This window comes from Paramormyrops kingsleyae, chromosome 16 (genome assembly GCF_048594095.1).
Source record: "Paramormyrops kingsleyae isolate MSU_618 chromosome 16, PKINGS_0.4, whole genome shotgun sequence".
NCBI classification, from domain to species: Eukaryota; Metazoa; Chordata; class Actinopteri; order Osteoglossiformes; family Mormyridae; genus Paramormyrops; species Paramormyrops kingsleyae.
Genome location: NC_132812.1, coordinates 20,749,210 through 20,773,875, shown reverse-complemented (window position 1 = coordinate 20,773,875; position 24,666 = coordinate 20,749,210). Strand labels below are relative to the sequence as shown.

Here is a 24,666-nt window from a genome sequence, read left to right as displayed (position 1 = left end):
AGAGCCCAAATCCGACAGGGGCACAGCTCGAAGGCTTTACCGCGCCCGTTTGATCACCATCATTACGCTCTTACAGACCCACGGCTCGTTTTTTTTTTCTTCTTTTTTCTAAGCTCTGATCTTGACGGGAGTGACATTCGTCTGTGCTCCGCTTCGAGCACTTTCAGGTTGTGCAGAGAGCTGCCCCCGAATGTCTGGAAAAAAAACAGAAGTCGACTGTGTCCTTCGATTTCATGGGGGGGGGGGGGGGGCATGGACACCTGGCTTAAAACTTCAAAAGGCTCTGAAGTTCTGCAGAACCTCTGCTTACTCACGGAACAAGGATCTGTTTACAAAGCCAGGACTTCAAATGCATCTGTTGCGGGCGGAGCCCATGGTCCAGGATGTGAGCTGCTGAAGGCTGAAGCCCCCCAGGAACCTAATTCGGTTCCACACCAAACAGATAAGACAGATAAGAGCAGGACTTATCTTCAGGCTATATGGAACCAGCCGCACTGGGGGATGTTACAGAACCTCACTGCATTCACCGTGTTTACAAGCATCAAAAATGAAACACTCAAGATTTGCTGGAATTCCCGAATTCCTGCAGTGGGGGGATTTTTTTTTTTGGCAAATGTCTTTCCAAGAAAATAGATTTTTTATTTTATTTTATTTTTTTTAAGACATCTTTATTGTTCAGGTGCCAAACAAAAAACAGTGTCACCATTCATTTAGGAAAAAGGGAAGTAAGAGAGTTAATGTCACATAAAAAAATATAAAATCAACAATGAAAATGGTAACAAGGCCCCCCTCCCCTACAGCCATCCCCCCGCCCACAGCAACATGGATGTACAGTTCAAACGGTGTCCGAGTCCTGAGGTCACATTCAGGATGATAGCGCTCCGCTCACACGCGATGACTGACTGAAAAAAAACGTCCATTTGTTCTTTTAACTAGACATGCAAATGGCTGACAGGTTCCTCTGGCGTGACGTGCCTGTCCTCTGGAGAGCTGTATCACGTCATTTACATGTATGTGCAGCTAGGCTTAATCTCATTACTGTTAATATCATTATCATAAACTATTATTACTATTGATTTGATTAAGTCAGAATACATAATGATCCATGTGGCTCGTGTGGACAACACTTCATAGAAGACCTGCCCCACCCCCCTGACGTGTGTCAAAAACAAACGGAGATGAGTGTATTATGGCAGGAGTTCTGGAACCTTCCGTACAATGCCGGGAGGAAGATGGGAACCTTACCATACCTGGTGAAGATGCCCACATCACGACGGGCGCACGGCGGCCTTGCTAACCTCCCGGTTAAGATGAGGCACCAGGAACGGCAACGTCGAACTTTAATACGAGAGAAAAGGCCCTCTCTGTCATCCCTAAACATCAAAACACTACAACGGGAGGAGAAACAGAGTGGTCTCTCTGCTACCCTCTGTGGCTCAATCGGTAAACGGTGCACAGAAAACCAAACAAGAAATAAAAACCCATGAATCGAGATTCGGCCACCGTCTTGCAGGGAAACCAGGCACAAAAATCAATTACTCATCAAAGTTTTAAGGGAAGCAGATCGGCTGAGCGTCTGGGTCCCGCTGGAGGTGACGTCAGAATCCGGCTCATCATAAACACGGGCAAGAAAAAGATAAGCCAGCGACAAGGGCTGAACCAACGGATGAGGGCCACAAAACAGCTGTCCCATTTGGGTTTGAGGTGGATGGTTTCCCTGCAATCCAAGCTGCCCTTCACCTCTGCTCTCCATCCCAGCTCCGCCCTTATTCACATACTCCCCCCCAGCTGTTTACGAACGTCATCCATATCAAATCACAGTTTACGACTGGCTATACGTGTCAAAAAAGTTCACGGACATCTTGATTGACCATTTGCTTCCTGTTCTCCTGTAAATATGTGTCCGGTCGCTCTGGTATCTGTCCGGTGTGTTGGTGTGTGTGGTTTTTCGTCTTTTTGTTTGACCTGCTCGAGGTGGGGTCTCTCTATGTTGGTGTCCCAAGCGCCACGAGTCCGGCTGCTACTGTATACTACAAGAGGAGCAGCAGGGGTCGTCCTTGTCCGGCTGGGCGGCGTAGTCCATCTGTCGCACGATCTCAGCAAACAGTTCGTCCACCATGGTCTTGCTCTTGGCTGACGTCTCCATGAAGGGGCAGCCCCACTCCTCAGCCAGCGCCTGGCCCTCCCCCGAGGAAACCTCCCGCTCGCTCTCCAGGTCCACCTTGTTCCCCACCAGGATCACCGGCACCTTCTCATACCTGGGGGTGACACACAAACACATAAACCATTTAGAAGCAAATCTTATATGAGAAACCATACAATGGCACGACCATCCAGGAACTGGACAGCATTCACGTCTGTGTGAGTAACTGCCCTGTCACGGATGCTACTACAGATGCACAATATATCGCTTAACCAGGGGTGGGCAATCTTATCTAGAAAGGGCCCTTGTGTATGAGGGTTTCACTGCAACTCCCTAATTAGATTACTAATTAGAGGATTGATTGGCTGAAGAGTCCTCACACCTGGGTTTGAACAGCAGACCTAAAGGTTCCCAAAAACGTACACACGTGCTGGCCCTTTGCAGGTAAGATTGCCCACCCCTGGCGCTTAACATATCGGTATCGGCTGATGTTAGTCAACAACCAAGACATCATTATCTGCCAATCTTGGCCAATATTTAGACTTTAGTTAATATTCAAAGACAGCCGCACCAGAGCTAAAGTCATAACAACTAAAATAATGGAAATGACTGCATTGGACTATCAGCCATTTTCCATACTGCGGGATGAGAGATATCGTCGGCTCCTTCAGCACTTAGAACCTCAGAGGTTAGCCAGTTATTGGTATCATTAAATCCACTGACCCACCCCATCCATCCATCCATCATACCGCTTGTCCTATACAAGGTCGCGGGGTCTGGAGCGTATCCTGGAAGGTGCAGGTGCAAGGCAGGAAATAACTCATGACGGGGCGCCAATCTATCGCAGGGCAGGTATTGGTAATTTTAGAGAAAAATCTAGGTATCGGTTACTGGCATCGCCCAAAATACCCACATCGGTGCAGCCGTACCAGCTGCCCTGACTTGCTGTCTCCCCCGCAAATACCACATGTGGTCATTGTGGTTGTTTTAGTGGTCGTGCCAGGGATGCCCAGAATGTAATCACATTACCCATCTGTGAAAGACCATCGGATGCTTCAGACTCAACGAAGTGACAAAGCTGAATCTTGACACTTGGAAGGAAGAATGCAGATCTGTGCTTAACTCCTTGGAGGGGCTGGACAGGGCCACGAGCCCCCTGCAGATTAGGGGGGGCTCCTACTGCACACTCCATGTTCAGCCCCCAGCTAGATGCACCTTGAGTTTGTATAAGTGCCCTGCAGTGAGACCCCTTTCTCCAAGGGCTCTTAGCGTTACAGGGACAATGGTCTTCAACTTTCACCCGCTTTGAAGAACCCTCCTCCCCCATCCCCACCCCCACTCTCGTGAAATATATGGCAAGTTACAGCTGGGGTAAAAGTCACCTAACATGCTACACGTTGCAAAACAGCGATGCTTGCTCATTAATCATTTCGCAACATCTTAATGTCTGAAGACTTGGGACCATGAGGATTCCCAGACGAGCTGAAGCTTGGCAGAGCTCCTGCCCGGACCAGCTGAGCCCTTGGGTGGGGGTGGGGGGGGTGGGTCTTTAAAGTGAGTGAAAATTGAAGATGTGGCAGGATGTGAGGGGCAGGAACAATAGCAAGCGGCTTGTTTAGGTCACAGTGATTCGTCCGCAGAGGTCGGGACTTGACTCGGACTCAAGTCACAAATTTGATGACTCATGACTCTGTAAAACTGATAGAAAGACTTGGACCCAACTTGGAACATATGACTTGAGAGGACTGAGAAGCCCCCCTCTGGATACCATTATGTTAATTTCATTATTTCTGTGCATTTTAATTCTCTGCTGTCTGCATTTTTAATTAGCTGAATGCAAAGTCTCTTGAGAGTATGTTGAAAGGGTGTATCGCTCCCAGCATATACACAGACACAAGAAATTGTGTGAAGATAACTGAGTGGACACTCTCTTTTCAACCTCTTTCTGCCTATAGAGAACGCATCCTACAATGTACTGTGGGGGGTTTTGCTGCAGCAAGCTTTAATTGTTCAAGAAAAAAATAAAGAAAATAAAACTGACATAGGTAGGAACTCAAGTTCCGTGACTCACAACTCGAATTAGCCTTGAGTCGCAAATTTGATGACTTGTGACTTGGTAGCAAGAAATGATGGAAAGACTTGGAATTGATTTAGACTTAAGGGCAAAGGACTCAATACTTGATTCAGACTGCAATGTTTTGACTATAGACTTGACTTGTTCCCATTCCTGCTCATCCGAGATGTTTAAATTAATGATCATTCCTCAGGATCACAGTAAAGTAAAGGGAGGGGGAGGCTGAGGAAACGTTCAAGTGAAAGAAATACAACACAAGGGCAAGACAACATCTATCCATCCATCCTTCTGCTTATCCTATGCCAGAAAGCAGAAGGCAGGTAATGCCCTGGGCAGGATGCGAGCCCATCAGAACCGGGATGTGAGCCCATCACAACTGGGATACGAACCCAAGCGATTCAGGGACCTCAGTTCACCTACATCACAGGTCTAGTCCCAAGCCAATGGGCATCAAACCCTCGACCTCGGAGGTGTGAGGTAACAGCACGGCCCACTGATCCACGGTGCCCCTGGAAGGTGACGGCAAAGACACAAGCCTTACACTTCAGCTTGTCCGCACACTTCCGTGTTGGATCTGATGGCTCCAAAAAGGATGCGAATCCCAAGAATCTGTGCCGTATTTGTGGGATCAAAGCCCTCGTCATGTACAAGGTATCCCTTACGATGAGGCTTCCCTTCACGACAGAGCCAGGGGCCGATCTCCAGTCGTACTGCAACGAGCAAGACAGATGTGCAGCACAATGACATGACATGGAGTGCCAACTGCCATTAAGTTTCCCGGAGGTGAGGTCGAGCTGCGTGAAATATTCATCACCATGAATTATTTAAGGAGGGGAAGGATGGAGCAGAGGAAGAAGACGGGGGTGACCTGCAGTAAGACGTCGCATCAGAGAGAATGATCACCACAGATTAGGAGCCAGCGATCTCAGCCGAGATGGACGTAGGATCCTCTGGCGAGCTTCACTAAACCGTAGATGACCTCGCTTTCTTTTGTGTGTGTGGGCATAAAACATCATGCGGCTTCCACACACCAAAGTTGTGAAAAACTGACACCTGTTTGGACAGACAGAGAGGCTGGCAGACAGACACAGACAGGCAGACAGGAAAAGGGGCAGAAAGGCAGACAGGAAGACGGGCTGCAAGACAGGCAGGCGGGCAGGAAAACAGGTAGGTAGACAGGAAGACAGAAAAAGGGGCAGAAAGGCAGACAGCTGACTGTGAAGTTATACATACATATCTAGATGTTGTTATGCTTCAGAGGGATAGTAAAGCCTCTGGCACCTGGAAGAATCCACTGATTCTTTCTGACATGCATGTTTGCATACCCGCACGTTGGTGCACACACACGCATGTCGCCACACACGCATGTCGGTGCGTAAACACGCAAAAACAGCTTCATTTCAACATGACCGCCAGACCATCAGACCCATGACACTTGATGCTCATCACGAGGTGCTAATATTTAAGAAAAGGACACCTTCCTGAAACCAAAATGAAAAAACTGGATCTGAGACTTTTGGGACAAAGTAGGCGTGAGGAGCGGCATCTGGAATGTTCCGGATTCATGTGGTTCACACCTACAGAGCTGAGAGGAGGGGGTTAGGGGGGTTCTGCTGATACCCAGAGTGGTACCAGTCCAGCGTGCCGGATGGCCAAAATGGCCAGAATCAGCAGCACTCATCAGGAAAAGCAGCCCTTCACGGATCAGGGGCGGAGCAGCTGTCCTGCACTCCGTACCACGCAGATGTGACCGCTGTGGACGCCATTGTCCACTCCCACGCAGAGGGAAGGACAGCGAGCCCACAGGCACACCACTGCCAGGCTGGGCTGGGAAGTGCAGAGCAGCTGCTCTACTCTGGCGGCCCGGTCGGGTTCCGACCTGGTTCTGGCCAGCAAACAGAGAGGCGAGACACATGCGCTGCGCAGGTCTGCTCGGAGATTGCTGCAGAGTCTACGGACCAAGACCAAAACAAAGAGCAGGAATCCAGTAGCTGCATGATCCTGGGAATTGAGTCGCAGACAGAGGAGATCTTCAGGTGATGCGAAATGTACACTGCAGGGGAGAATACGTGTGAAGAAATGTAGAAGTGTGACAGTCTTACACAAAAAAAAAACTTCACAACTGACTGAATTATCACACTCCATTACTCAGAAAGAGCCATTACAAAGCCCTAAGCGTACAAACGAACTGCTGTAAACAGTGTTCACAGCCACCATGGAAGCATATGCTCCGGTAACAGAATTAAAGACCAAGGCATTCTGGGAGTGCCAGGCAGGTTGCAGCACCCCCTACTGGGCAGTGGCGGAATGGCAGGACCGGTTAGGAGTGGGGGTCGCCCTCATTCTCGAGCAGGGTGAAAGATCACAGGCACATACTGCACCTGACAGCTGGCATCAATGACCAAAAGGCTGCAGGATGAAGGCTCAGGGAAGGTGTCTTCTGTTGGACCTTTGATAGATTTATAAAGCCTTGTAGTATTTATGCTATGTCAACTGCTTCAGTTGTAAACTACTTAAAAAGGCATCTTCTGAGGAATCAAGGGGGACCACCCTCCCAGTCTTACTGTAGACTAACCTTCCTTTATCGGCAGTAAGACCACAGTTACGCAAACAAACGGCGATTTCAATGTCACCTTCAGCTTGGTCTGATAACTCAAGTCATAACCGAGAAGAACCAGAATTCCTAAATTTCGGGAAAAAAAGTCAGTTGGCCACAGACACAAAGTCATGTGGCCAGTGAGGAATTCCACCACCGTCCTAGTCACATGACTGCTACAACCACGCCCTGCCTGGGGGGCGTGAGGCCCATCTCCGCACCTGACGGTGGGTTGGGAGGCACACGGGCATACGGGAGCCAGCGCCCCCCGGTGGACTCGTCATCTGGAGCGAAGGGAGAGGAGCAGCACTAAAAATAGGCCTGACAGCAGAGCGGCGGCCCGCTGTTCAGCAAGGTGCGCATGGACTGCTGCCATGGTTACGGGGCACCGTGGTTAGAGGACCTGCTGAGGGGTGGGCGTGGCTGGGCTCGGAAGGGGACGCGAGACAGTCATCTCACCAGCTGGAACACCTGCACTGAAGCCCCCCCCCCAGTCTCTCTCTATATATATATATATATAATACCTCACGGATACGGACACAGCCCCCCCCCCGTCATCCCTCTGCCGCCCAAACAAAGCCAACCCTCCTGGGCCAGGTGACAAAATCAGACGCAGTACTTCCTGACAAGATATTAACCAGGAAGTGTTCCCAGAAAACGTCGTGCTATGACTGACAACGGCAGCCGGCAACGTCCTCCGAGCCGCCCGCACTGCTCTCGCTTTCACGATGCTCCCCGGGAGCCTATGGGCATCGCTGTGCTAACCCCCATGACCCCACCCTACCCCAGACCTCCGCCTCTTACGGAAAACATGGTGGACAGGGATTCCCCGAAATGGGGGGAGTTAGTCACAACGTTCTAAACCATCTGTGACTGGATGGCATTAAAAAATATGTATGGAATATAATCACTGAGGGCCGACGTCCAGGAGGCCGGACTACCCTATGCTATTTATTAGTATATTAATACAAAATGTAGATTAAACAGCACAAACACATATCCCTTGCTGAACAGAAACAGCATGAAACAAACGTGAGGCGTGAGGCCGGATGATGAAAGTCTGCTCAGTGTGGGAGATCTGCTTAAAGTCAGGAATGCTCACGGTCAGAATCGGCACCTCCGAGTCTCTGTCCGCTTCAGCTGAGACTCACCGTCTCAAAGACATTCAGATTTCCCCCAGACTGCTACCATCTTCTCGACCGTTATGTTTGTGAGCCTGTTTTTGGACTTTTTCGTGCGCATTGCCTAAGAGAGACCAGCTATGCTGAGAGGGACCTGGGGGATTTACTGCTGCAACCAAAACAAGGATCCAGGATGAGCAAAGATCCTCCCAGCAGACTGATTCCTCTTCGGCCAAACGGAACTTGCTATTATCCACCAGCAGAGTCTGTCTTTAGTGGGACAGGCAAGTCAGTAATTCACATTCTGCTGCCATTGTGCCTTCACTTGGCATCATCTCTATGGAGTCCAAAGAATTTCCATACAATGCAAGACTGTCTTTCGGAGCCCTTCTTCACTTTTCACCTCCTCGCTCATTTAGGTTAAAAGTTTCACAAACAAGCCACACTGTCTATGACTGAGCAAGAAGAAGAATGATTATGATTGGCTCAGGGAGCACATGGGGGGCTTCGTACTGTAAACTTCAGTACAAATGAACTGCAAACTTATTTCAGAACAGTTATATTACAACTAATTATATTGCTGCTTAATAATATTTAATATATTATTTGATTAAGATTTTTTTAAAATTCTATTTTAATATTCAACAATACTACACATAAGTCACTTTGCTGAAACATTGGTGACATCAAACAGAGGGAGTATTTTCACTCAGTCATTAGCTTGTCTAATGGAATACTTGGGGTCAGCCGATTAGTTTGATATTAGAAGAAAAAAAATCAAATACCGCAATGTGATTTTTTTGCAATAAATATTGATATTTATAAAGCAACAAAGTGGCTGGAGAAAACATGCAGGGCTCATGCAAAAGCAGCAGAGGTAAAGTTAAGATAAAATACACTAGGATTCGATATCGTTTGTTTTTACATAAGCTAGATAAAGCTATACGGGAACAACATAAAAATTGCAAAGGCTGCTAAGCTTTATTTCCTATGACAGAGTGAAAATGTTTTAATGAAACAACCTTCCCCCATGCTCGGTGAAATTTAATCACCGAGATTTCAAAACACCGGAGCTGTATAGCAAAGCGGCATTGTTTTTGGCAGTACTCAATACCACGATATAATGTCCAGACGGTGTGACGGTATTAAGAATGTCAACCCGGCCGAATACCGCGACCCTTGCGATGTGAGAATCGAATGTGCAGGACATGTGATGCAGATATTAATGTCACACATTACACAGCCCTAGTTCTGAGTTCAAAGTTATATTTGAAATAATAACAAAAATATGGCCTTACCACAGCTTGGCCTCATCGAGTGCAGACTGAAACGTGTACATGCAAGCGGTAGAGGGGAGAACCCTAATGCTACAGAACTGCATTCTCCAAAATGACCACCAGCTGGGGGGGGCATTATGAGTTCCCAAAATTCCCTTGTTAAAATGTCCACAAAAACTCTCCAGAAATTTAATAGAAAGGGAATACATCTAAACAGGAAGTGAATGGGTACTGGTCCCTCAATTATGGCGAGCCTGGGGGGGGGGGGGGGGTGATGGCTGGTGGGTGTCGTTTTTGAGACTGTGGTTGGGTGAGCAGAATGAGGCAGGTCTTACACACACACACACACACACGAGCAGACTGACCACGTCCAACAACTGTAACCCTACCTAACCGAGATGAGCTGCTAATCAATTATTACTCCCTGTGCCTGAGTGCAGACACAAACAAACACACGCGCGCACAAACACGCACAAACACACACAAACACACACACAAACACACACACACAAACACACACACACTCTTCAGAATCTGCTCCGTTTCCCAGAACGCCTCATAGTTGCCTTTCCTGAGCTTCACAGGACTTGCCATGGGAGCAGAGGACATGAATGGCAGCGGTGATGAAGCTGCAGGCTCTGCCCCCAGCACCGGCTATGCCCCCAGCACCGGCTCTGCCCCCAGCACCGGCTCTGCCCCCAGCACCGGCTCTGCCCCCAGCACCGGCTCTGCCCCCAGCACCGGCTCTGCCCCCAGCACCACCCCTGCTCCCGACCCCCTGCAGAGGGCAGTAGACTGCTGGAGCCACGCTTGCATTTCCCAGCCTTTACGCGCTCGTGGGGCTGCCAGTCGCAGTAAAAGCCGCAGGGGGGAAGTCTGCCTCTGCTCACAAAGCCCCCGCAGCCACTCTGACTGCAGCCTGCCTGCTGCGAGCCACATCATTTACCCGTTACTGTACTCCTCTGTTATCAATTAACGGTGCTGCAATGCCGGGTCATTACAGATAGAACATAACCCATCTGAATGACGGTACAGGTATGGGACGACTTGCTGGGGGAGGGGGGCGGGATGCGGCCCTGATCTGGCCCCCCCGAGTCAAACCGGCTCACGCTAGGTGGTCCAGGAGAACACAAGGGGGGGTGAAGCCTGTTTTGTTTTAATTGCAAGTTCTTGTTTAGACCCACCGACAGGAAGAAGCCCGAAGACCACTTATTTGGGACAGACAGAGAGACAGGTAGATACACAGGCAGACAGGTAGATACACAGACAGGTAGATAAACAGGCAGACAGGTAGATACACAGGCAGAGAGGCAGTGACAGATAGACAGACAGGTAGATACACAGACAGACAGGTAGATACACAGACAGAGAGGCAGAGACAGATGAACAGGTTGATACATAGGCAGAGAGGCAGAGACAGATAGACAGACAGGTTGATACATAGGCAGAGACAGATACACAGACAGACAGGTAGATACACAGGCAGAGACAGATAAACAGGCAGACAGGTTGATACACAGGCAGAGACAGATACACAGACAGACAGGCAGACTTTATTAATCCTGACAGAACTAGACAAACAAGTGCCAACTTCCTCCTCTGAGCAGAATGCGAGTCTGTCACACACAGTGGATGAGAGTACCATACAGCAGATGCAGGGGAGAGCCCCAGAAGATGGCCATCATTTCTAAGTAGTTTCTGGTTATGGTTAGAAGCAGATTGAGGAGAGGCTCTCTCAAGTTCGAGGACTAGTCCGGTTATCGTGACAGGAAACCCGCAGATGGAGAAGATAGTGTTCGTCAGTAAGTGCCCACTGCAGGGTGAGAGCATGGCGTGGGGGGGATAGGGGTCACATGCGATGAAACGGGCCCCCAGGGGCCCTACATGTCTCACGGCACCATCCCCCCCAGATGGATGGAGAATCTGAGCAGCTCATGCCGCGCGGATTCAGGGGGACGGGCTTTTGAATGGTTGCTGACCGGAGCAGTTGCGAGACGCTGCTCCTCTTTTGACTGCAGGTGGGAAGCCCGCGAAGCGGAACGACGGAACAACACGCGGCACTTAGCTTCTGACCGCTAAACTCTGCAAACCACCTCTGAAGGATCACTGCGTCTGTGGCCTCTGAAACACACGGCAGCGAGATGGAAAAATCCCACCTGTGTCCCATGTGTGTGGATTGTTAGGTTCTCCCACATGACAGGGGGTATCCAACCGCAGGCCAGGGACATGCCGATAGGCTCACTGACGTGAGATTCCCTGTGTTTGTGTGTGTAATTATTACATTCTGGTTACTAGATTTCCCACAATGTGATAAAAACCTTATGTTTTTCTAGTCCTCAATTTCACAAAAATCTGTGAAAAAAAAAGAAAAATGCCAAAAGTATTTTGTTTGGTTGCTTATGGCTAACATCAGGGCTGGGTGGGAGTTAAGGTTGATATTACTGGCATAAGGGCTTTTTCCAAAGAAATGAATGGATGGTCCTCACGATGACGTGAATGCAAACGTGTGTGCCTGCATGAATGTGCGTGTGCTCTGTGATGGACAGGCATCCCACCCGGGGTGTCCCCCACCGCTGCACCCCGTCTTGCTGGGACAGACCCCGGGGCCCCCGGTAACCCAGACCAGGATAAAAGACTGGATGACGGATGGGTGACATTTTAAAAACAGCTTGAGGTTTCAGGATGATCAGAGCGGGTCTGTAGCCGGCCTCAGGCCCAGGTCCTCTCAGGCCCCCCCCAAGAGGAGGTGCCCCCCCGCGCCTGCACCCAGCACCGCATGGCGCTGCAGCAGCCAACATGCCCACTTTTCAGGCTCCACTCTTACAGACTCGAACGAGGGTTCCCTGATCAAAGTGGGATGGGGGAAAAAAATAAGAGAGATGACATCAGCAAAAAAGGCAAAGCGCATGCAGCAGCCGGCCTGCGAGACGACTGCCGGGGAGGGGGAGGGGGGCATTTTGGGAGACAGAGGCCCCCCTCGGCAAAACGAGACACGAACGGACTGACCATCCGGGGGATGCGCTAACTTTTCCAGAGAGGTTATTTTTGAAAACGGTCTGGCTATGCCAGGGAATAGGTCATCCAAGGCGGGATGAGGAGCGGACTGCAGGGGAATGGCGATTGGACCGCAAATTCATGGGAACGGGCAGAGGAGCCAGCCCTCGGCCAATCACAGCAGCCGGCGCGGGATGCGGGCCCCGCCCCATTCCTTTCTGTTGCTCCACGGGATGGAGGCCAGGGGGAGTCATAAACTGGAACTTCTGGCACAATTCACACTTTCTGCATTTCACTGTGTAGCATTTTCAGCACCAGAGGATTTTGAAGGTGTTTGGAAATTTATTAACACACACAAACCCTGACAGAAGAGTCTTTACTGAGAGACAGGTGGGGAGGGGCAGGAAAAGATGGGAAATCAAGGGCAAATAAAAACATTACACAAGACGGACAAGACAGGGCGAGACGGACGGGGCGAGATGGGATGGGGCGAGACGGGACGGAGCGAGACGGACGGGGCGAGACGTAAAGTGCCCCCATGACTAAAAGGAAGCTAAGTGTTTGGTTTTGGGGGGGGGGAAGGGGGTTGGGGGGTGAAGACTGGCCATTTTGAAAACCAAGGGCCGGAAGATCAACCATCTGAAACCAAAAAAAAGGAAGATGCCCACTTTCACATTATCCACATGACACGTCCAGTCTGGACATATGCACAGTAAATATGCAGAGCAAACAGACTGCAGAGCTTGAAGGACGATGAACATGAAGTGGCTGAGAACTGTATGCACGATGTCACTCTTAAAGGCGCACCCTAGCTTCTCAGATGGTACGCCAATAAGCCCATCCAAGCCACAGATACAGTGCCCCATCCCTTTAAGATTCCACAACAAATGAGCACCAACAGCGCTAAATGAATGCATGCGGCTGCTAACGGAAACTAATACTATTCCCAGCAGGGCTTCCAAATAAAGAAATAAACAAACAACGGAGAAGAGTTTCTGTTCAACTCATTAACGGAGAGCGGATTAAGAACAGAGTGACATTTCTGAAAGCATTACGAATCCGTTAGCAAGTCGGGAACAGTGCTGGCTTGTGTCTGATAGCGACTGGTGCAGAGCGATGGAAGCTGGCAGCCAGGAACGCCAAGAGCAATGCCGGGGTGACCATCGGAACCTCACGGATTATCCGGGGGTCGCCGGGGTGACCATCGGAACCTCACAGATTATCCAGGGGTCCTCTGAGACCCCGAAACCCACAAAGGAAGGCCAGGTCCGGCTGATCTGTGGCTGAGCCGCATGCGGGTCTGAGTAACGGCACGACACCTTCAGAGCTGTTCTGGAACCATTCAGAGACAGTCTGTATACCATCTCACCTCATACAAGTTAGACTCCCCTGAATTTTGGCGAGGGGGCCAAGGTAGATGAGCGTGCAGTGCAGTTACCCCATACCTCCAGGGCTGGGGTTCGAATTTCACACCCCCTGTGCCTGCAGAGTTTGTGCGTTCACCCATATTGTACTCTGCCAAAAATGTACAGTTGGGTACACTCTAAATGGCCCATTGTATGAGGCTGTGTGCCTGGAAGACAGACAGATGAGGCAGGACGCCTGACAAGCAATCAAATGGTAATTAAACGCCAACGGGAAGGAGGGCGCTTCCAAAGCAGAGGCCCCCCGTGCCGGAGATGGCCTGACATCAGGCCTCTTCCGATCAACGGTTTTATTGGTCGCTACTGAATTGAACCAAAACCTTCACAGACGCCATTCAGTAACCCCACCCACAGTGGCTATTGAAGCGTCTCATCCCTAATCAATGCTGCTTGATACTGCCAAACCCTGTTTACAGAAGATACTGCACACACCATAATATTTACGGTATGGCCGTAGATGGAGCCAATTAGCCATGAGTTACGGCAGGCCGGCTGCCTTGCACTCTGTATGCGGTAACCGTTCATTAATTACAGGTCCCCCCGTCATCGTAAGCAGCATAAGTACCGTGTGAAAACTTTCAGCTTAGAATCAACAGGTTGGCAATTAGATTACAGAAGCTCTGGCGAGTGGGGGGGGCTCACACAAAAATGGAAAAATGTTGATTAAAGTGTTGAGTTGATATTCGCATCTCACACAGCAGACGGAGGGATAACGCCGGTTTCCTCGCGTGTGGGATCTCTGCGGAAAACCACAAGCGCATTTCATCACCTCTAATTTCCCCTCCCGTGATTTGATTGCGCCGAGTCAAAGGAGACTTTAGCTTATTGTCCACTAATGCAGTCCTGATGTTTTTTTGGCTAATAACGGAGCGCAATCCCATTACATTTTTCGGTGACTGAGCACATTTGCGGCGAGTGTCCCTGCTGGCTGCGCAAGCGTGCGTTTGCTCTATGTGGCAACGGGGAAAAAAAAGAAGATGTTTTGTAGTGTATGCAAAACGACGCGGTCGCCAGCTTAAGCTACAGCACATGGCATCTTCCAGGCCATATCTGCATCCAGCTCTGGTCCGCGCGCTTTCCTGGGGCAGTGGAAAGCTTCAAAACGCACCAAAATATTTTTTTTGACAACGACCGAGAGCTGAAATATTTTTTTTTCTGGGAAGACTGGGGAGATATAGTATGTCCTGTAAATGGACTTGGTGCTTTGATGTATTTCTATCCACTGAAAGCCTTGAGCATTTCTGTTTGGGCCCGGGAAAATGAGAAAAGGCCACCTTCATCCGTTTATCGCTGCCATTCAGAGCAACATAGTCTGGCCTGCAGGTCTGCCCAAGTGAAGATGACGAGAGGCCAGAGGATTCAAAGGACCTAAACCCAAGACCTCAAGGCGAGAAGATGATGGTGAGGCCTTTGACACAACCTACAGCTAAGCGGACGTTGCAGGAAATCTCATGCAAGACAGAAACTCCCCTCCCCCACCACAGAATAACAGATCAGAACAAATAGTCCAGTCTGTTTTAGCTACAACTAACTCTCAGGGTCATTTTTACCCCACTCCCCACCCCTCACACCCCCCCCCCCAGGCCCCCTGCCCTTGCCCCCCAACTGCATTCCGCCAGGGCACAGTGGTTAGTTTACCATCAAGATATAAGCAAGTGAATAACAAACAGCAGAGACTACAAGGCAGTTATGACCAACTTTGGCTCGTGGTCAAAGACAAAGACCTTCACCTTTACCAAGAAGACATCTGGAGGAAACCCAAACCTGAATCTACACTCCCACAAGGAAGGGACACCAAACAAAATCTAATCTTTCACTTGGTGCCGATGAAAAGCAATCCTGATAAGTGAAGCAGCAGGTACCTGCTTATTTAACCACTGAACATCGAAGGCAGAGGCAGGCTGTGGCGGAGGGGGCCGGCTGCTCTCGGCACCATGAGGAACCTGAACACCTCAGCAGAGCGTAGCCACACTTTTCTGGTCACCTTCTCTGCTTGGTGCCCAGACGACAAAGAAGCAGAAATACCAAGAAAATGTCACTCGGAATGCCACGGACGCGGTGTCCGCAAAGGACAGGAACCATACAGCAGGAATTCCTGCCAATTTCCGACCGGTCAAGGGTGCAAGACTTCCGGGACACGGGCGCTGAAAACATCCACAGGGTGTGCAGTACAAGACATTCCGAGACACCGGGAATATTTCCTCTGCGGGACCAGGAACTCAGGGGTCCCTTACACACTGTTAGTTCATCAGCACATGCCCACAGTTTTTTTTTTTGCTCCCCAAAGCTGCAACCTGAAGGATCCAAGTCACACAGACACATTCCTGCTGTCTGAAGTCTCTGCAGACACATGTGGCTGCTGTGTTGACTTGTGACATGAGACTAGGGCTACCCTCTGGGGGTCCATAGATATTTTTTTTTTTTTAAATACTGCTCCAGAACCTGCAACACCTTTACCCCAGTAAAATGACACCTCAGAGTGATTGACGTTCACTTCTGGGACACGTGGGACAGGAATTCCACATGTCACATACACGTCCTGTTATGTATCTGTTTGGTGTGCAGTGCTTTGGATACATCCAACCGCAATCAACGCGAAACCAAAGCAGTGACCCATGGAGAGACCAAAGAACAGATCTTTCAGATGTTCAGATCTTACATCAACGATCTTTCGTACTCAAGTTCTTCACAAATGATTAACTGGCACCATTCTTCCTTTAATTAAAAGCATCCACCCCCTGCCCAGCTCCAACCCCCCCAAAAGGGGGCCCCGTGTGGACGTCCCGGGACCTTCGGGGGACCTGTGCGGATGACTGAGCCCAGAGGACACGCAGCTGCCTCAGGAGAAGAGGCTGTAAAAAATAAACTAAACCTAAACACTTAGACTGCCTGATATGCTTTATAATATACAGACATTTAAATTCATCTTGGTCTGTCATCCTGACTAACAGGCATAGTGACAGATGGGATGAAATTTAAACAGAAATATTTCAAAGTTTGGTGAAACTGTTCAGACATTTTTCTTCCTTGTGATTCAGTGAGCAGCTGAGACTTGGTTAGATCCCACCCCAATCTGAAGCCACACCCACCGCTGGGGAGGACCGACCAGGACAAACTGGGATGGTTTATCTTTCTCACTATGTGTCTCCAGCCTGCATTTACATTCCACCAGCTCCCTGAACACATCCTCACAACTCGCTCTTTACAGAAAGATGCTATTACTGTGAACAAGCCTTCAGGCAAGAAAACAAACCCCTGACTTTATATCATTTACACACAAAGGCCTTTAAAAAAGACAAATAACCACACTGAACTCTGTCCTAAAACACTGCTTAACTGCTCATCCTGGTGACTCACCTCACTGGGTGCTCAGAAATGTATTAGTTTAGACTGCAGTACAACAAAACAAACCATACTCCTTCCTCTGTTTGCAGAGAGCATTGCCGCAGAATAAGAGTTTGCTGGGAGATCCTCAAGCAGCTGTTATCTTGAGGCTGCCGGAGCTCAGAGCTCAGTCCTTAACCTCTGACCAGCCCGATGGCGACAGGCCACCATGTTTCTTACGTTTTGCGTACATGTTTCATAGGGTGAATCAATACCTGGGCGTTTAATCTATTCAATCTATGAGCTCAAGGACTATAGCACTGTAGTGCAGTATGAGCTGCAAAATCTAAACTAGCCTGTTTCTTTACCACTTAACACTGATGCGTTTTTTTACACTTTGCAGATTACTTACACGAAAACTAAGTGGCAAATATACGTTTGATGGGGAGCGAAGTGTAATTTCCGGCTACTTAATAACAGGGACGTACAAGTTTGTGGGTCTCCGGCAAGTGGCCTGTGTGGTTCATAGGCGTGCCCCGGTTATGATTTAAAAACTAAAATAAAACATGGGGGGGTCTACGTGAGCATTTCAAGGTTCATTAGCCAAAAAGTCAGATGAAATGTTAACAGTGATAACTACTGGAAAGGGGAAGGCCAGCTTCATCCCGCCATCGGTGTGCACACTTCGCCGGTCATCAGCCGTACCTTTTCACCCTGATGATCTGATCCCTCATGGGCTTGATGTCCTGGAAGCTTTGCTGGTTCACCAGGCTGTAGACCAGTATGAAGCCCTGGCCGTTCTTGATATACAGGTCTCGCATGGAGGCGAACTGCTCCGTGCCGGCCGTGTCCAGGATCTCCAGCACCGAGGGCGACGAGTCCACCTCGATCTCCTTGCGGTAGAAGTCCTCGATGGTCGGGTCGTACTTCTCTATGAAGGTGCCGGTGACAAACTGCACGGTGAGGGCGGACTTGCCGACCCCGCCGCTGCCGAGGACCACCACTTTGTACTCACGCATTGCTCCCTAAATGTATATCGGCGATTGCAATACGAGCGCAAATACTAACACTCTCCTATGGACATCGAAACGGGGGGAAATACAGTAATGCATAAAAACACTGTTAGCTGCGACTAGCGTTTCATTTCCCCGGATAATGATTTTAAAAGACGGGCTGACTGGCCGCCTCTGTTTAGCTACAGGAGATAAACAGACAGAACACAAAGAGTCGCAGCCCAGAGACGGACTTCATTGCGGACACCGATCAGTAACTGCACGCCAGGCGACTGCGGCTTCCAGAGACGCGCCGAAAGCAAAGGGAAACGTCCGTAATTTCCAGCTGGTGATGCTTCGTTTAATGGAGTCACCATTCTAAAACATGATAAAAAGCAAAACTTGCTCCAGTGTCAGACGCTCCTATGGAAAAACCGGGAGAAGCCCAAGCGGATTCTTTTAAAAAAGGGGGGGGACTTTTATTTTAAATAAGACTAGCTACAAACGTTTTTTAAGAAGTATTAAAAGTCCTATTTCTGTGTTTCTTTTTCATCCTCCTTTTCATATCCCCGTTCCCTACTCTCACACCAATGTACTCCCAGCCGCCATACTCTCGGGTGGAGACCCACCGCCGCGTAACCAGCCTGCCTCTTCTCGGCTTCCGTACCAAGGCGAAAGATGGCTCCTGCGCCGCATGACAGATGTTCACGGAACCCAATGGCTGCTTCCGTCCGCCGTAAACCTCGCCCACGGCTCCGCACCTAGCGTGCGATGAAACACCCTGCGTAGACTCCGTGGGCTGGATTTCCGTCGGCATGTTGCTGCTGCTGCGATTCGGCAGCCGGGACTGACATCCGCGGAGCCCGCAACCTATCGCGACTGTAGCTTGAGGATGTGTATCTAAGGGGAGGGAAGATGCGCGGATGCTGTTGCTATGGTAACACCACAGCTGCGCCGCCGCTGCACCTGAAATAGGCTGGAATGCCCAGCGCTCCCGCGTGAGTGCAGGGCTGACGGCCCGTTATTTTACTCCTAATCTAAACCACAAAACAAGCATTCAAGTGCTATTTTCCTGTGCTTCATCAGACAGCACATCTTTAACGTCAACGTACTGCGCTAACAAATAGTAACGTGACTATACCATAGTAATGGATAATGAGTGCATCAGATTTATTCTATGTAAAAGCAAGTCTTCCTGTTGAGATGCAAAATATATAAATGGAAAACTAATCTAAGTGTGCATTACCTCGTTTTTATGGTAATCCCAGATGTATTTCTGTATTTACTTTTAGGTTGGTTTATACTTAACCAAGAATCCCAGTATTATATTTTTAATTCTTATATGTTTGCAGACTCAATCAATTCTAAGTATTGATTATATTTTATATAGCAATATTTTAGCTTTTAACAATACACTTGTGTGTTTCAGCACATATGTAAAACACCAGAACTTGTAAAAAAACTGTACTTACCTTACGTTTGGAAGTGTGTAAATGTAACAGTGAAATGATTCATTGAGCTTGATGAGTGATAATCCCTGGAGTTGACACATACCAGTGGTTGCTGTGATGGTGCCCAAAGGCCATTCTTGTGTGCTTCCACTGAAGCTTTGCACCTTTCCACCCTCCTGTCTGTTTTGCTCTTGGCATACTGCCCGTTTGGTCCCCAGCAGTGAGGGTGGTGCCCCCTTGTAGTTTAAAGTAATCCGATATTCTAGCCTCGCTGGGAAAGTTGATCATCAATAATGTCACCAGACCCTCGACAACCTTGTATTATTGTATTTTTATTTGTTTTGTCTTAATAGGTTTTACACCATTTTTGCAAGAACCAAAACATTTTAACTATATAATATATGCACAAATAAAACATGTAAAAATGGTTACATAAAAACTAATAGAATCCAAAAAGGGCTCCTTTAACATTTTTGTCTTTTTTCTTTTTGCCATGTAGATGGACTGTATTACAGATGGAATCAAGTGACACAGCAGTTGAAATATTACACCCGCAGTACTTTTGCAGCTGTTTCGTCTGACACACAGACCATAGCTGCTTCACCATCAGGCTCCTCACCCTGAAGGAACGTGATACTGAACGGCTCCTTGCTTCACAGCCGTCCACCGTTTAGGCCTTGCAACCGAAAGGCTAATGCACCGTGAATGAAGGAGTAATTTCAGTAGACCATGTACAACCCTTTATAGTTTAAGAACTCTGAAACATGAAATCTTAAGAACAATACACTAAAGGTAAGGCAAAGTTTACCGATAAGCCAGGTCTGAGCAGTGCACTGTCTGCTCAGAAAGTGCTTAATCATTTCTCTCACCATCAAATCATTCATCGTCAGTACATTTTTACTCTGCATTCAAAACATTTTGTTATTTTTTAATGACTGGAGACAAGCTTACTGTTGCCTCAGACACATCTTTGTATTATTAGTAACATTCAACACAATTCTTATTGAAATAAGCATTCAGTTTGTGAAGATTTATCGAGAAAGATGTCAACCGAGGACAGATTCACTGATAGTAACAGGTAACAAGTGATAACAGTTACAGTATTAACAAAATCTCAATGTCAACTTTGCCATACCCTACACAATATACAATAATTATATCATCATTGGAACATAGTGCAAACCTAAACGCCGGTGAAACTGTCAAACACTACTTTCACGTGATTATTCGTTTCTGCTGGTTGTTATGGCGCCAGCGATTCCTTATAACATTACTACACGAGTAAGAGAGAGAGTCACTGCTTGGCTATTTTGTAGGTGGGACAGAATATTACCTAAGATACATTTTCATACTAAATGTCATTGGTAAGATCTTACTTAGCTTCTTAAATGAAAAGAAATATATATTGATAAAGAAGAGATTAAATGCTACTCAAATTATTACTGTATATAGTCTTGACGTAACGTAGGAAATGTTCTGATATCTGTTATACAATCTATCGTGGTACAGTGTACTAGGAAAAAGGTCAACTTAACAATAACATCATTTACAAAAATACAGGACTTTAGTCATTGCAACTATAAGTTGCCACGGCAACAACTTAATATTGTTATGAAATACTACCATACTACAGTGAAAAGTACGTCTTTTTAAATTTTTCCTTGTTTTTTGGTAAAATGTTACCTATACAATAAACATTTTTATATAATACAAGCAATTCTAAAGCCTTGCTCGTACTGTAATGCGCTGTCCTGTGTTGGTGACAAGGCGGTGACAAGAAAAAGATCTGGAGGCTTCTGATTGGTAGCTCTCACATTCCATCTCTTGTTACAGACAGACGTCTCACTGGCTGATCGAACAAGACTGGCCTTTTGAAGAACCACCAGCAGAACAAAGCACATCTTAATAAATTACATTCAGTTTAAAATATAATAGGTTACAACATCATTCTATTACTAATATTTAACAAAAATCATGACAAAATATATTTAATCACTTTCCACATCAAAAATTACATTAAAACTGTAACTTTTGTGAAGAAAACAAAAAAAAAATCTTGCTAAATAAAAATGGGAAAAAAACAGAATAGTGCCTTATATATGCTGAACTAAAGGAGTCTCACTGTGGATTGTCTGTGTTAATCAAGCACCATGAAAATATATCATGATTCTGATAGGATTTTTTTCTGTTACATATACACACACACACTCACAGAAAAGAAAACCAGGATATAACGGCTGTAATGTGATGTTATTTGTCTTAAACAGTACTGAATGTGATTTGAAGTTAAAATACACTTTCAGAAATGTACAAAATATATTAGGTAATAATATGGTAGTGGGACTATGTGTTCATGATTAAATGTTAGACCACATCAGGTCATTAAGACGATAGACTGTTACTGTGATACGCTGAACTGAAATACTCTAATGGTCATTACACAAAACGAGCTACATTTGTTTTGAATACATTGCAATGACGGTTAACACTAAGAGACGAATGAATTACAAACATTAAATGCATAACTAGACACGTCCTGTACTCACTCGCTGCTTTCAGTCACTTCTGCCATGTAAACTACATGTACAACATAATGTGAACCACCGCCACGTTACGAAACATCCAACCCAAGTGGGTCTCGATCCGTTTCCTAGACGGTTGCGATAATTATCATTTCATTGGTAATAACATGAGGACTCATCAGTGTGCCTTTAACTGTGAAACTGAATGAAGTGTGACGCGTACATAAGGTTCTGTTTTTAATATCTTAAGAGACTCGTGATATTCCTTTACACTCTTTCGCACATTTTTTTTTTTCGGCAAATAGTCTTTGACACGCTTGTCGTGTGTAACTTTTTAGGCACTTCTACGCTTTCTGAGACGGAGCAGCGTTATCACAGACAGCAGAAGAGCGCCCGCCGTCTCTCCCTGCTCTCCCCCGACGGAAGCTGTCCTGCTTGACAGGGACCATCTGATGCCCTTTAAGGAGCCTGGCCCTGTAGTTCGTGTCACTGCCCCATAGCTCTGGCGCTTAGGCTAGGCACCCCTCCCACAGAGGCCCATGGCGCACCAGACACTGGTACCCCAGTCTACCGTTTGGCGGGATGCTTATTCCAGTCTGCCTGCAGACATCGAGACGCACACGTGTAGCTTGGCGTCTCGCCAGCCCTCCGGCTCGGTTAAGCCCTTGGCACAATACTGGAGGCAAACCACCTGCTGATGGCCACAATACCACCTTATCCCTTAAAAAAATAAAACACTTTTTTTTTTTTGGCTCAAGGAGATGCTCTTCCAAAGCTGTGATGCAGGCCTGTTGTAGCTCAGGCAAAATGACATCTGGGGGGGGGGGGCAATTTACGAGCCGGTGCCCACCATCAGCATGTCTCAGACTCGCACTTCAGCTTTTATTTGGCAGTGCGCACTCCAGTGGTGGCTAGCAGTAGCGCAGCTCTGCTGAGGAGAGGTACGGGAAATACCTTCGCCGCCTCTTGCAGGAGCGTAAAGGAGCCAGGAGGGGGAGCAGTGACACCACAGTAAAGCAGCCAACCACCAGATAAATACCAGGGTATCTACTATGACATTCAGGGTTTTAAGAAATAAGAATGAAAGGAGTGCTCTATCCCTTCAGCCTGACTCACGAGTCAAGTGCAACGAATGAACATCTAGGACGTCACCACAAAGGGCATTACAGTCCTTGTTTTTCCTGTTCAAAACCATCTGCAGCTTAACACAAAGCACTTTTTTTGTATTTTTTTCTTTCTTTCCCCGACAGTGCAAATCAGGTGTTTCCCAGGGATGAAGTTTGTGCAGAGTTTTAAAAACAACCCCCAAATAAGAATGTATCCCACAATATTTAGAGAACATCTGCAAACAATCATTAAGATGAATCTTCACCTTCATCCATATAATGTATGTACATCATCTTTTTTGACTGTATCATTTACATGTCAATAATTTTCCTAGCAATACATATACATAATTTGTATATATTACAACAGCACTCAATGTTACAATTAATGATTCATCCTTATTTGTTATATGCTTAGCATGCAGGTTGCTGTAGCTCTAGTGAAGATGAAAGGTAGTATTTACAGAAGGACTGCCTGGAGCTTCTTAGTGCAGCATCTGGACAATCCGCTCCTTTCTGGATCGTTACTTCAGGATGATCTGTGTTGGAGAGGTAAGACACCGGGAGAGGGAAGTTAGTCAGGGCAGCAGCTGGGGAGAAGGACAGTGTGGCATGTGATGCCGTGGAGGTTGGCAGGGCAACGAGGGCGGGCAATAGGAGGGGTGCCGTGATATGAGATGCAACTCAAAGCTGAGATGGCGATAAGTACGCCTGCCTCGTCTCCTGCTTGGGAGAGACGCGACTGGCCCCGTTTGGGAGAAATCTGTCTGCGGACAGTGAGGGGAGGCATGTAGAAACGGAGGAGGACAAAAGGAGCAGCCGCCGCTCGTCGATTTGTGTCTCTGATGCCTCATGGCTAGAATTGGGACAGCAATCAGTAGAGAGGGCAGGGGAGGGTAAAGGATAAAGCATCTGATTGCTCAAGAGGGCAAGTAATAGAGCAAGCAGAGCTACTCCGAGAAAGCCAGAGGAGATATAATGTGTAGATAATACTGGCAATAAGCCGGTAATATGCAAAGAGAAGGAGAAAGATATAAAGCTTCTGCAATATAGAGGGTTAAACCTCCAAAAGAAAGCAAATGTAAGAGCAGCAGCTCATTGTTTACGCTGCCTGCTGCAAACAAGACGAGGATCAAGTCTCAATGGTGAGGACAGAAATAAAGACTGCAAAATCAAGTCTTAAAGTCTTGACAGTTGTAGAACTAAAGTTTCCGGGTATTAGGCGCCATACAAGACAAGCAAGTAGTAAGTGATGAGGAACTCATTTAAAACAGAGGTAACCTATAGTCTGAGGACAGGCTGTGTGGAATGAAAATGACAATGAGTCAGAGAGGAACAAGGGTTAACTTCTGCCAAGCTGCCGACGCGTTCAGTTTAGGGGCAGCGCTGACCATCTGCTTCCTGCTTTGACATTAGCAGGAAGTAAGACTGTTGCTTTTCCATGCCATGGGAAGCCAACACAATGGCACCCATAGACTCTGAGGACGGTACGGGGTTGGTGACACAAATGTGATTTAAAATGCTGCAGTATGGGAAAATCCTTTTGTCTTGTTTGATTCGCCTCCTTGTTATGTTTATCAATCGTGCACCACAGCCGGACGTGACACAGGCAGTCAAATTAAATACGTAAGTGATGGACAAA

The 24,666-nt window shown here is 47.6% G+C and overlaps 2 protein-coding genes across 13 annotated transcripts in view; both read right to left on the bottom strand.

The window, feature by feature from the left end:
• Positions 1–630: 630 nt before the first annotated feature.
• On the bottom strand, positions 631–18,823 carry LOC111834157 (ras-related protein Rap-2a). Its single transcript, XM_023793131.2, has 2 exons — positions 17,659–18,823; positions 631–2,258 (listed from the first exon to the last, which is right to left on the bottom strand). Exons 1-2 carry the CDS (start codon positions 17,970–17,972, stop codon positions 2,021–2,023), a joined length of 552 nt encoding a protein of 183 aa, XP_023648899.1. The 5' UTR covers positions 17,973–18,823; the 3' UTR covers positions 631–2,020.
• Positions 18,824–19,708: 885 nt separating this feature from the next.
• mbnl2 (muscleblind-like splicing regulator 2) overlaps positions 19,709–24,666 on the bottom strand; it is a 55,083-nt gene continuing 50,125 nt past the window's right edge. For all 12 annotated transcript variants that reach the window (XM_072700273.1, XM_072700272.1, XM_072700271.1 and 9 more), the window contains one exon: positions 19,709–23,563. In XM_072700273.1, coding sequence (XP_072556374.1) covers positions 23,549–23,563 — 15 coding nt within the window. In that variant the 3' untranslated portion in view covers positions 19,709–23,548. The remainder of the gene's footprint in view (positions 23,564–24,666) is intronic.

What these genes read in the sequence shown, in the direction of transcription:
- LOC111834157 (XM_023793131.2), bottom strand. Translation starts at nt 17,972, where the DNA reads ATGCGTGAGTACAAAGTGGTGGTCCTCGGCAGCGGCGGGGTCGGCAAG. An exon ending in CAGATCATCAGGGTGAAAAG is followed by an intron (nt 2,259 to 17,658) that starts GTACGGCTGATG and finishes TGTCACCCCCAG; the next exon opens with GTATGAGAAGGTGCCGGTGA.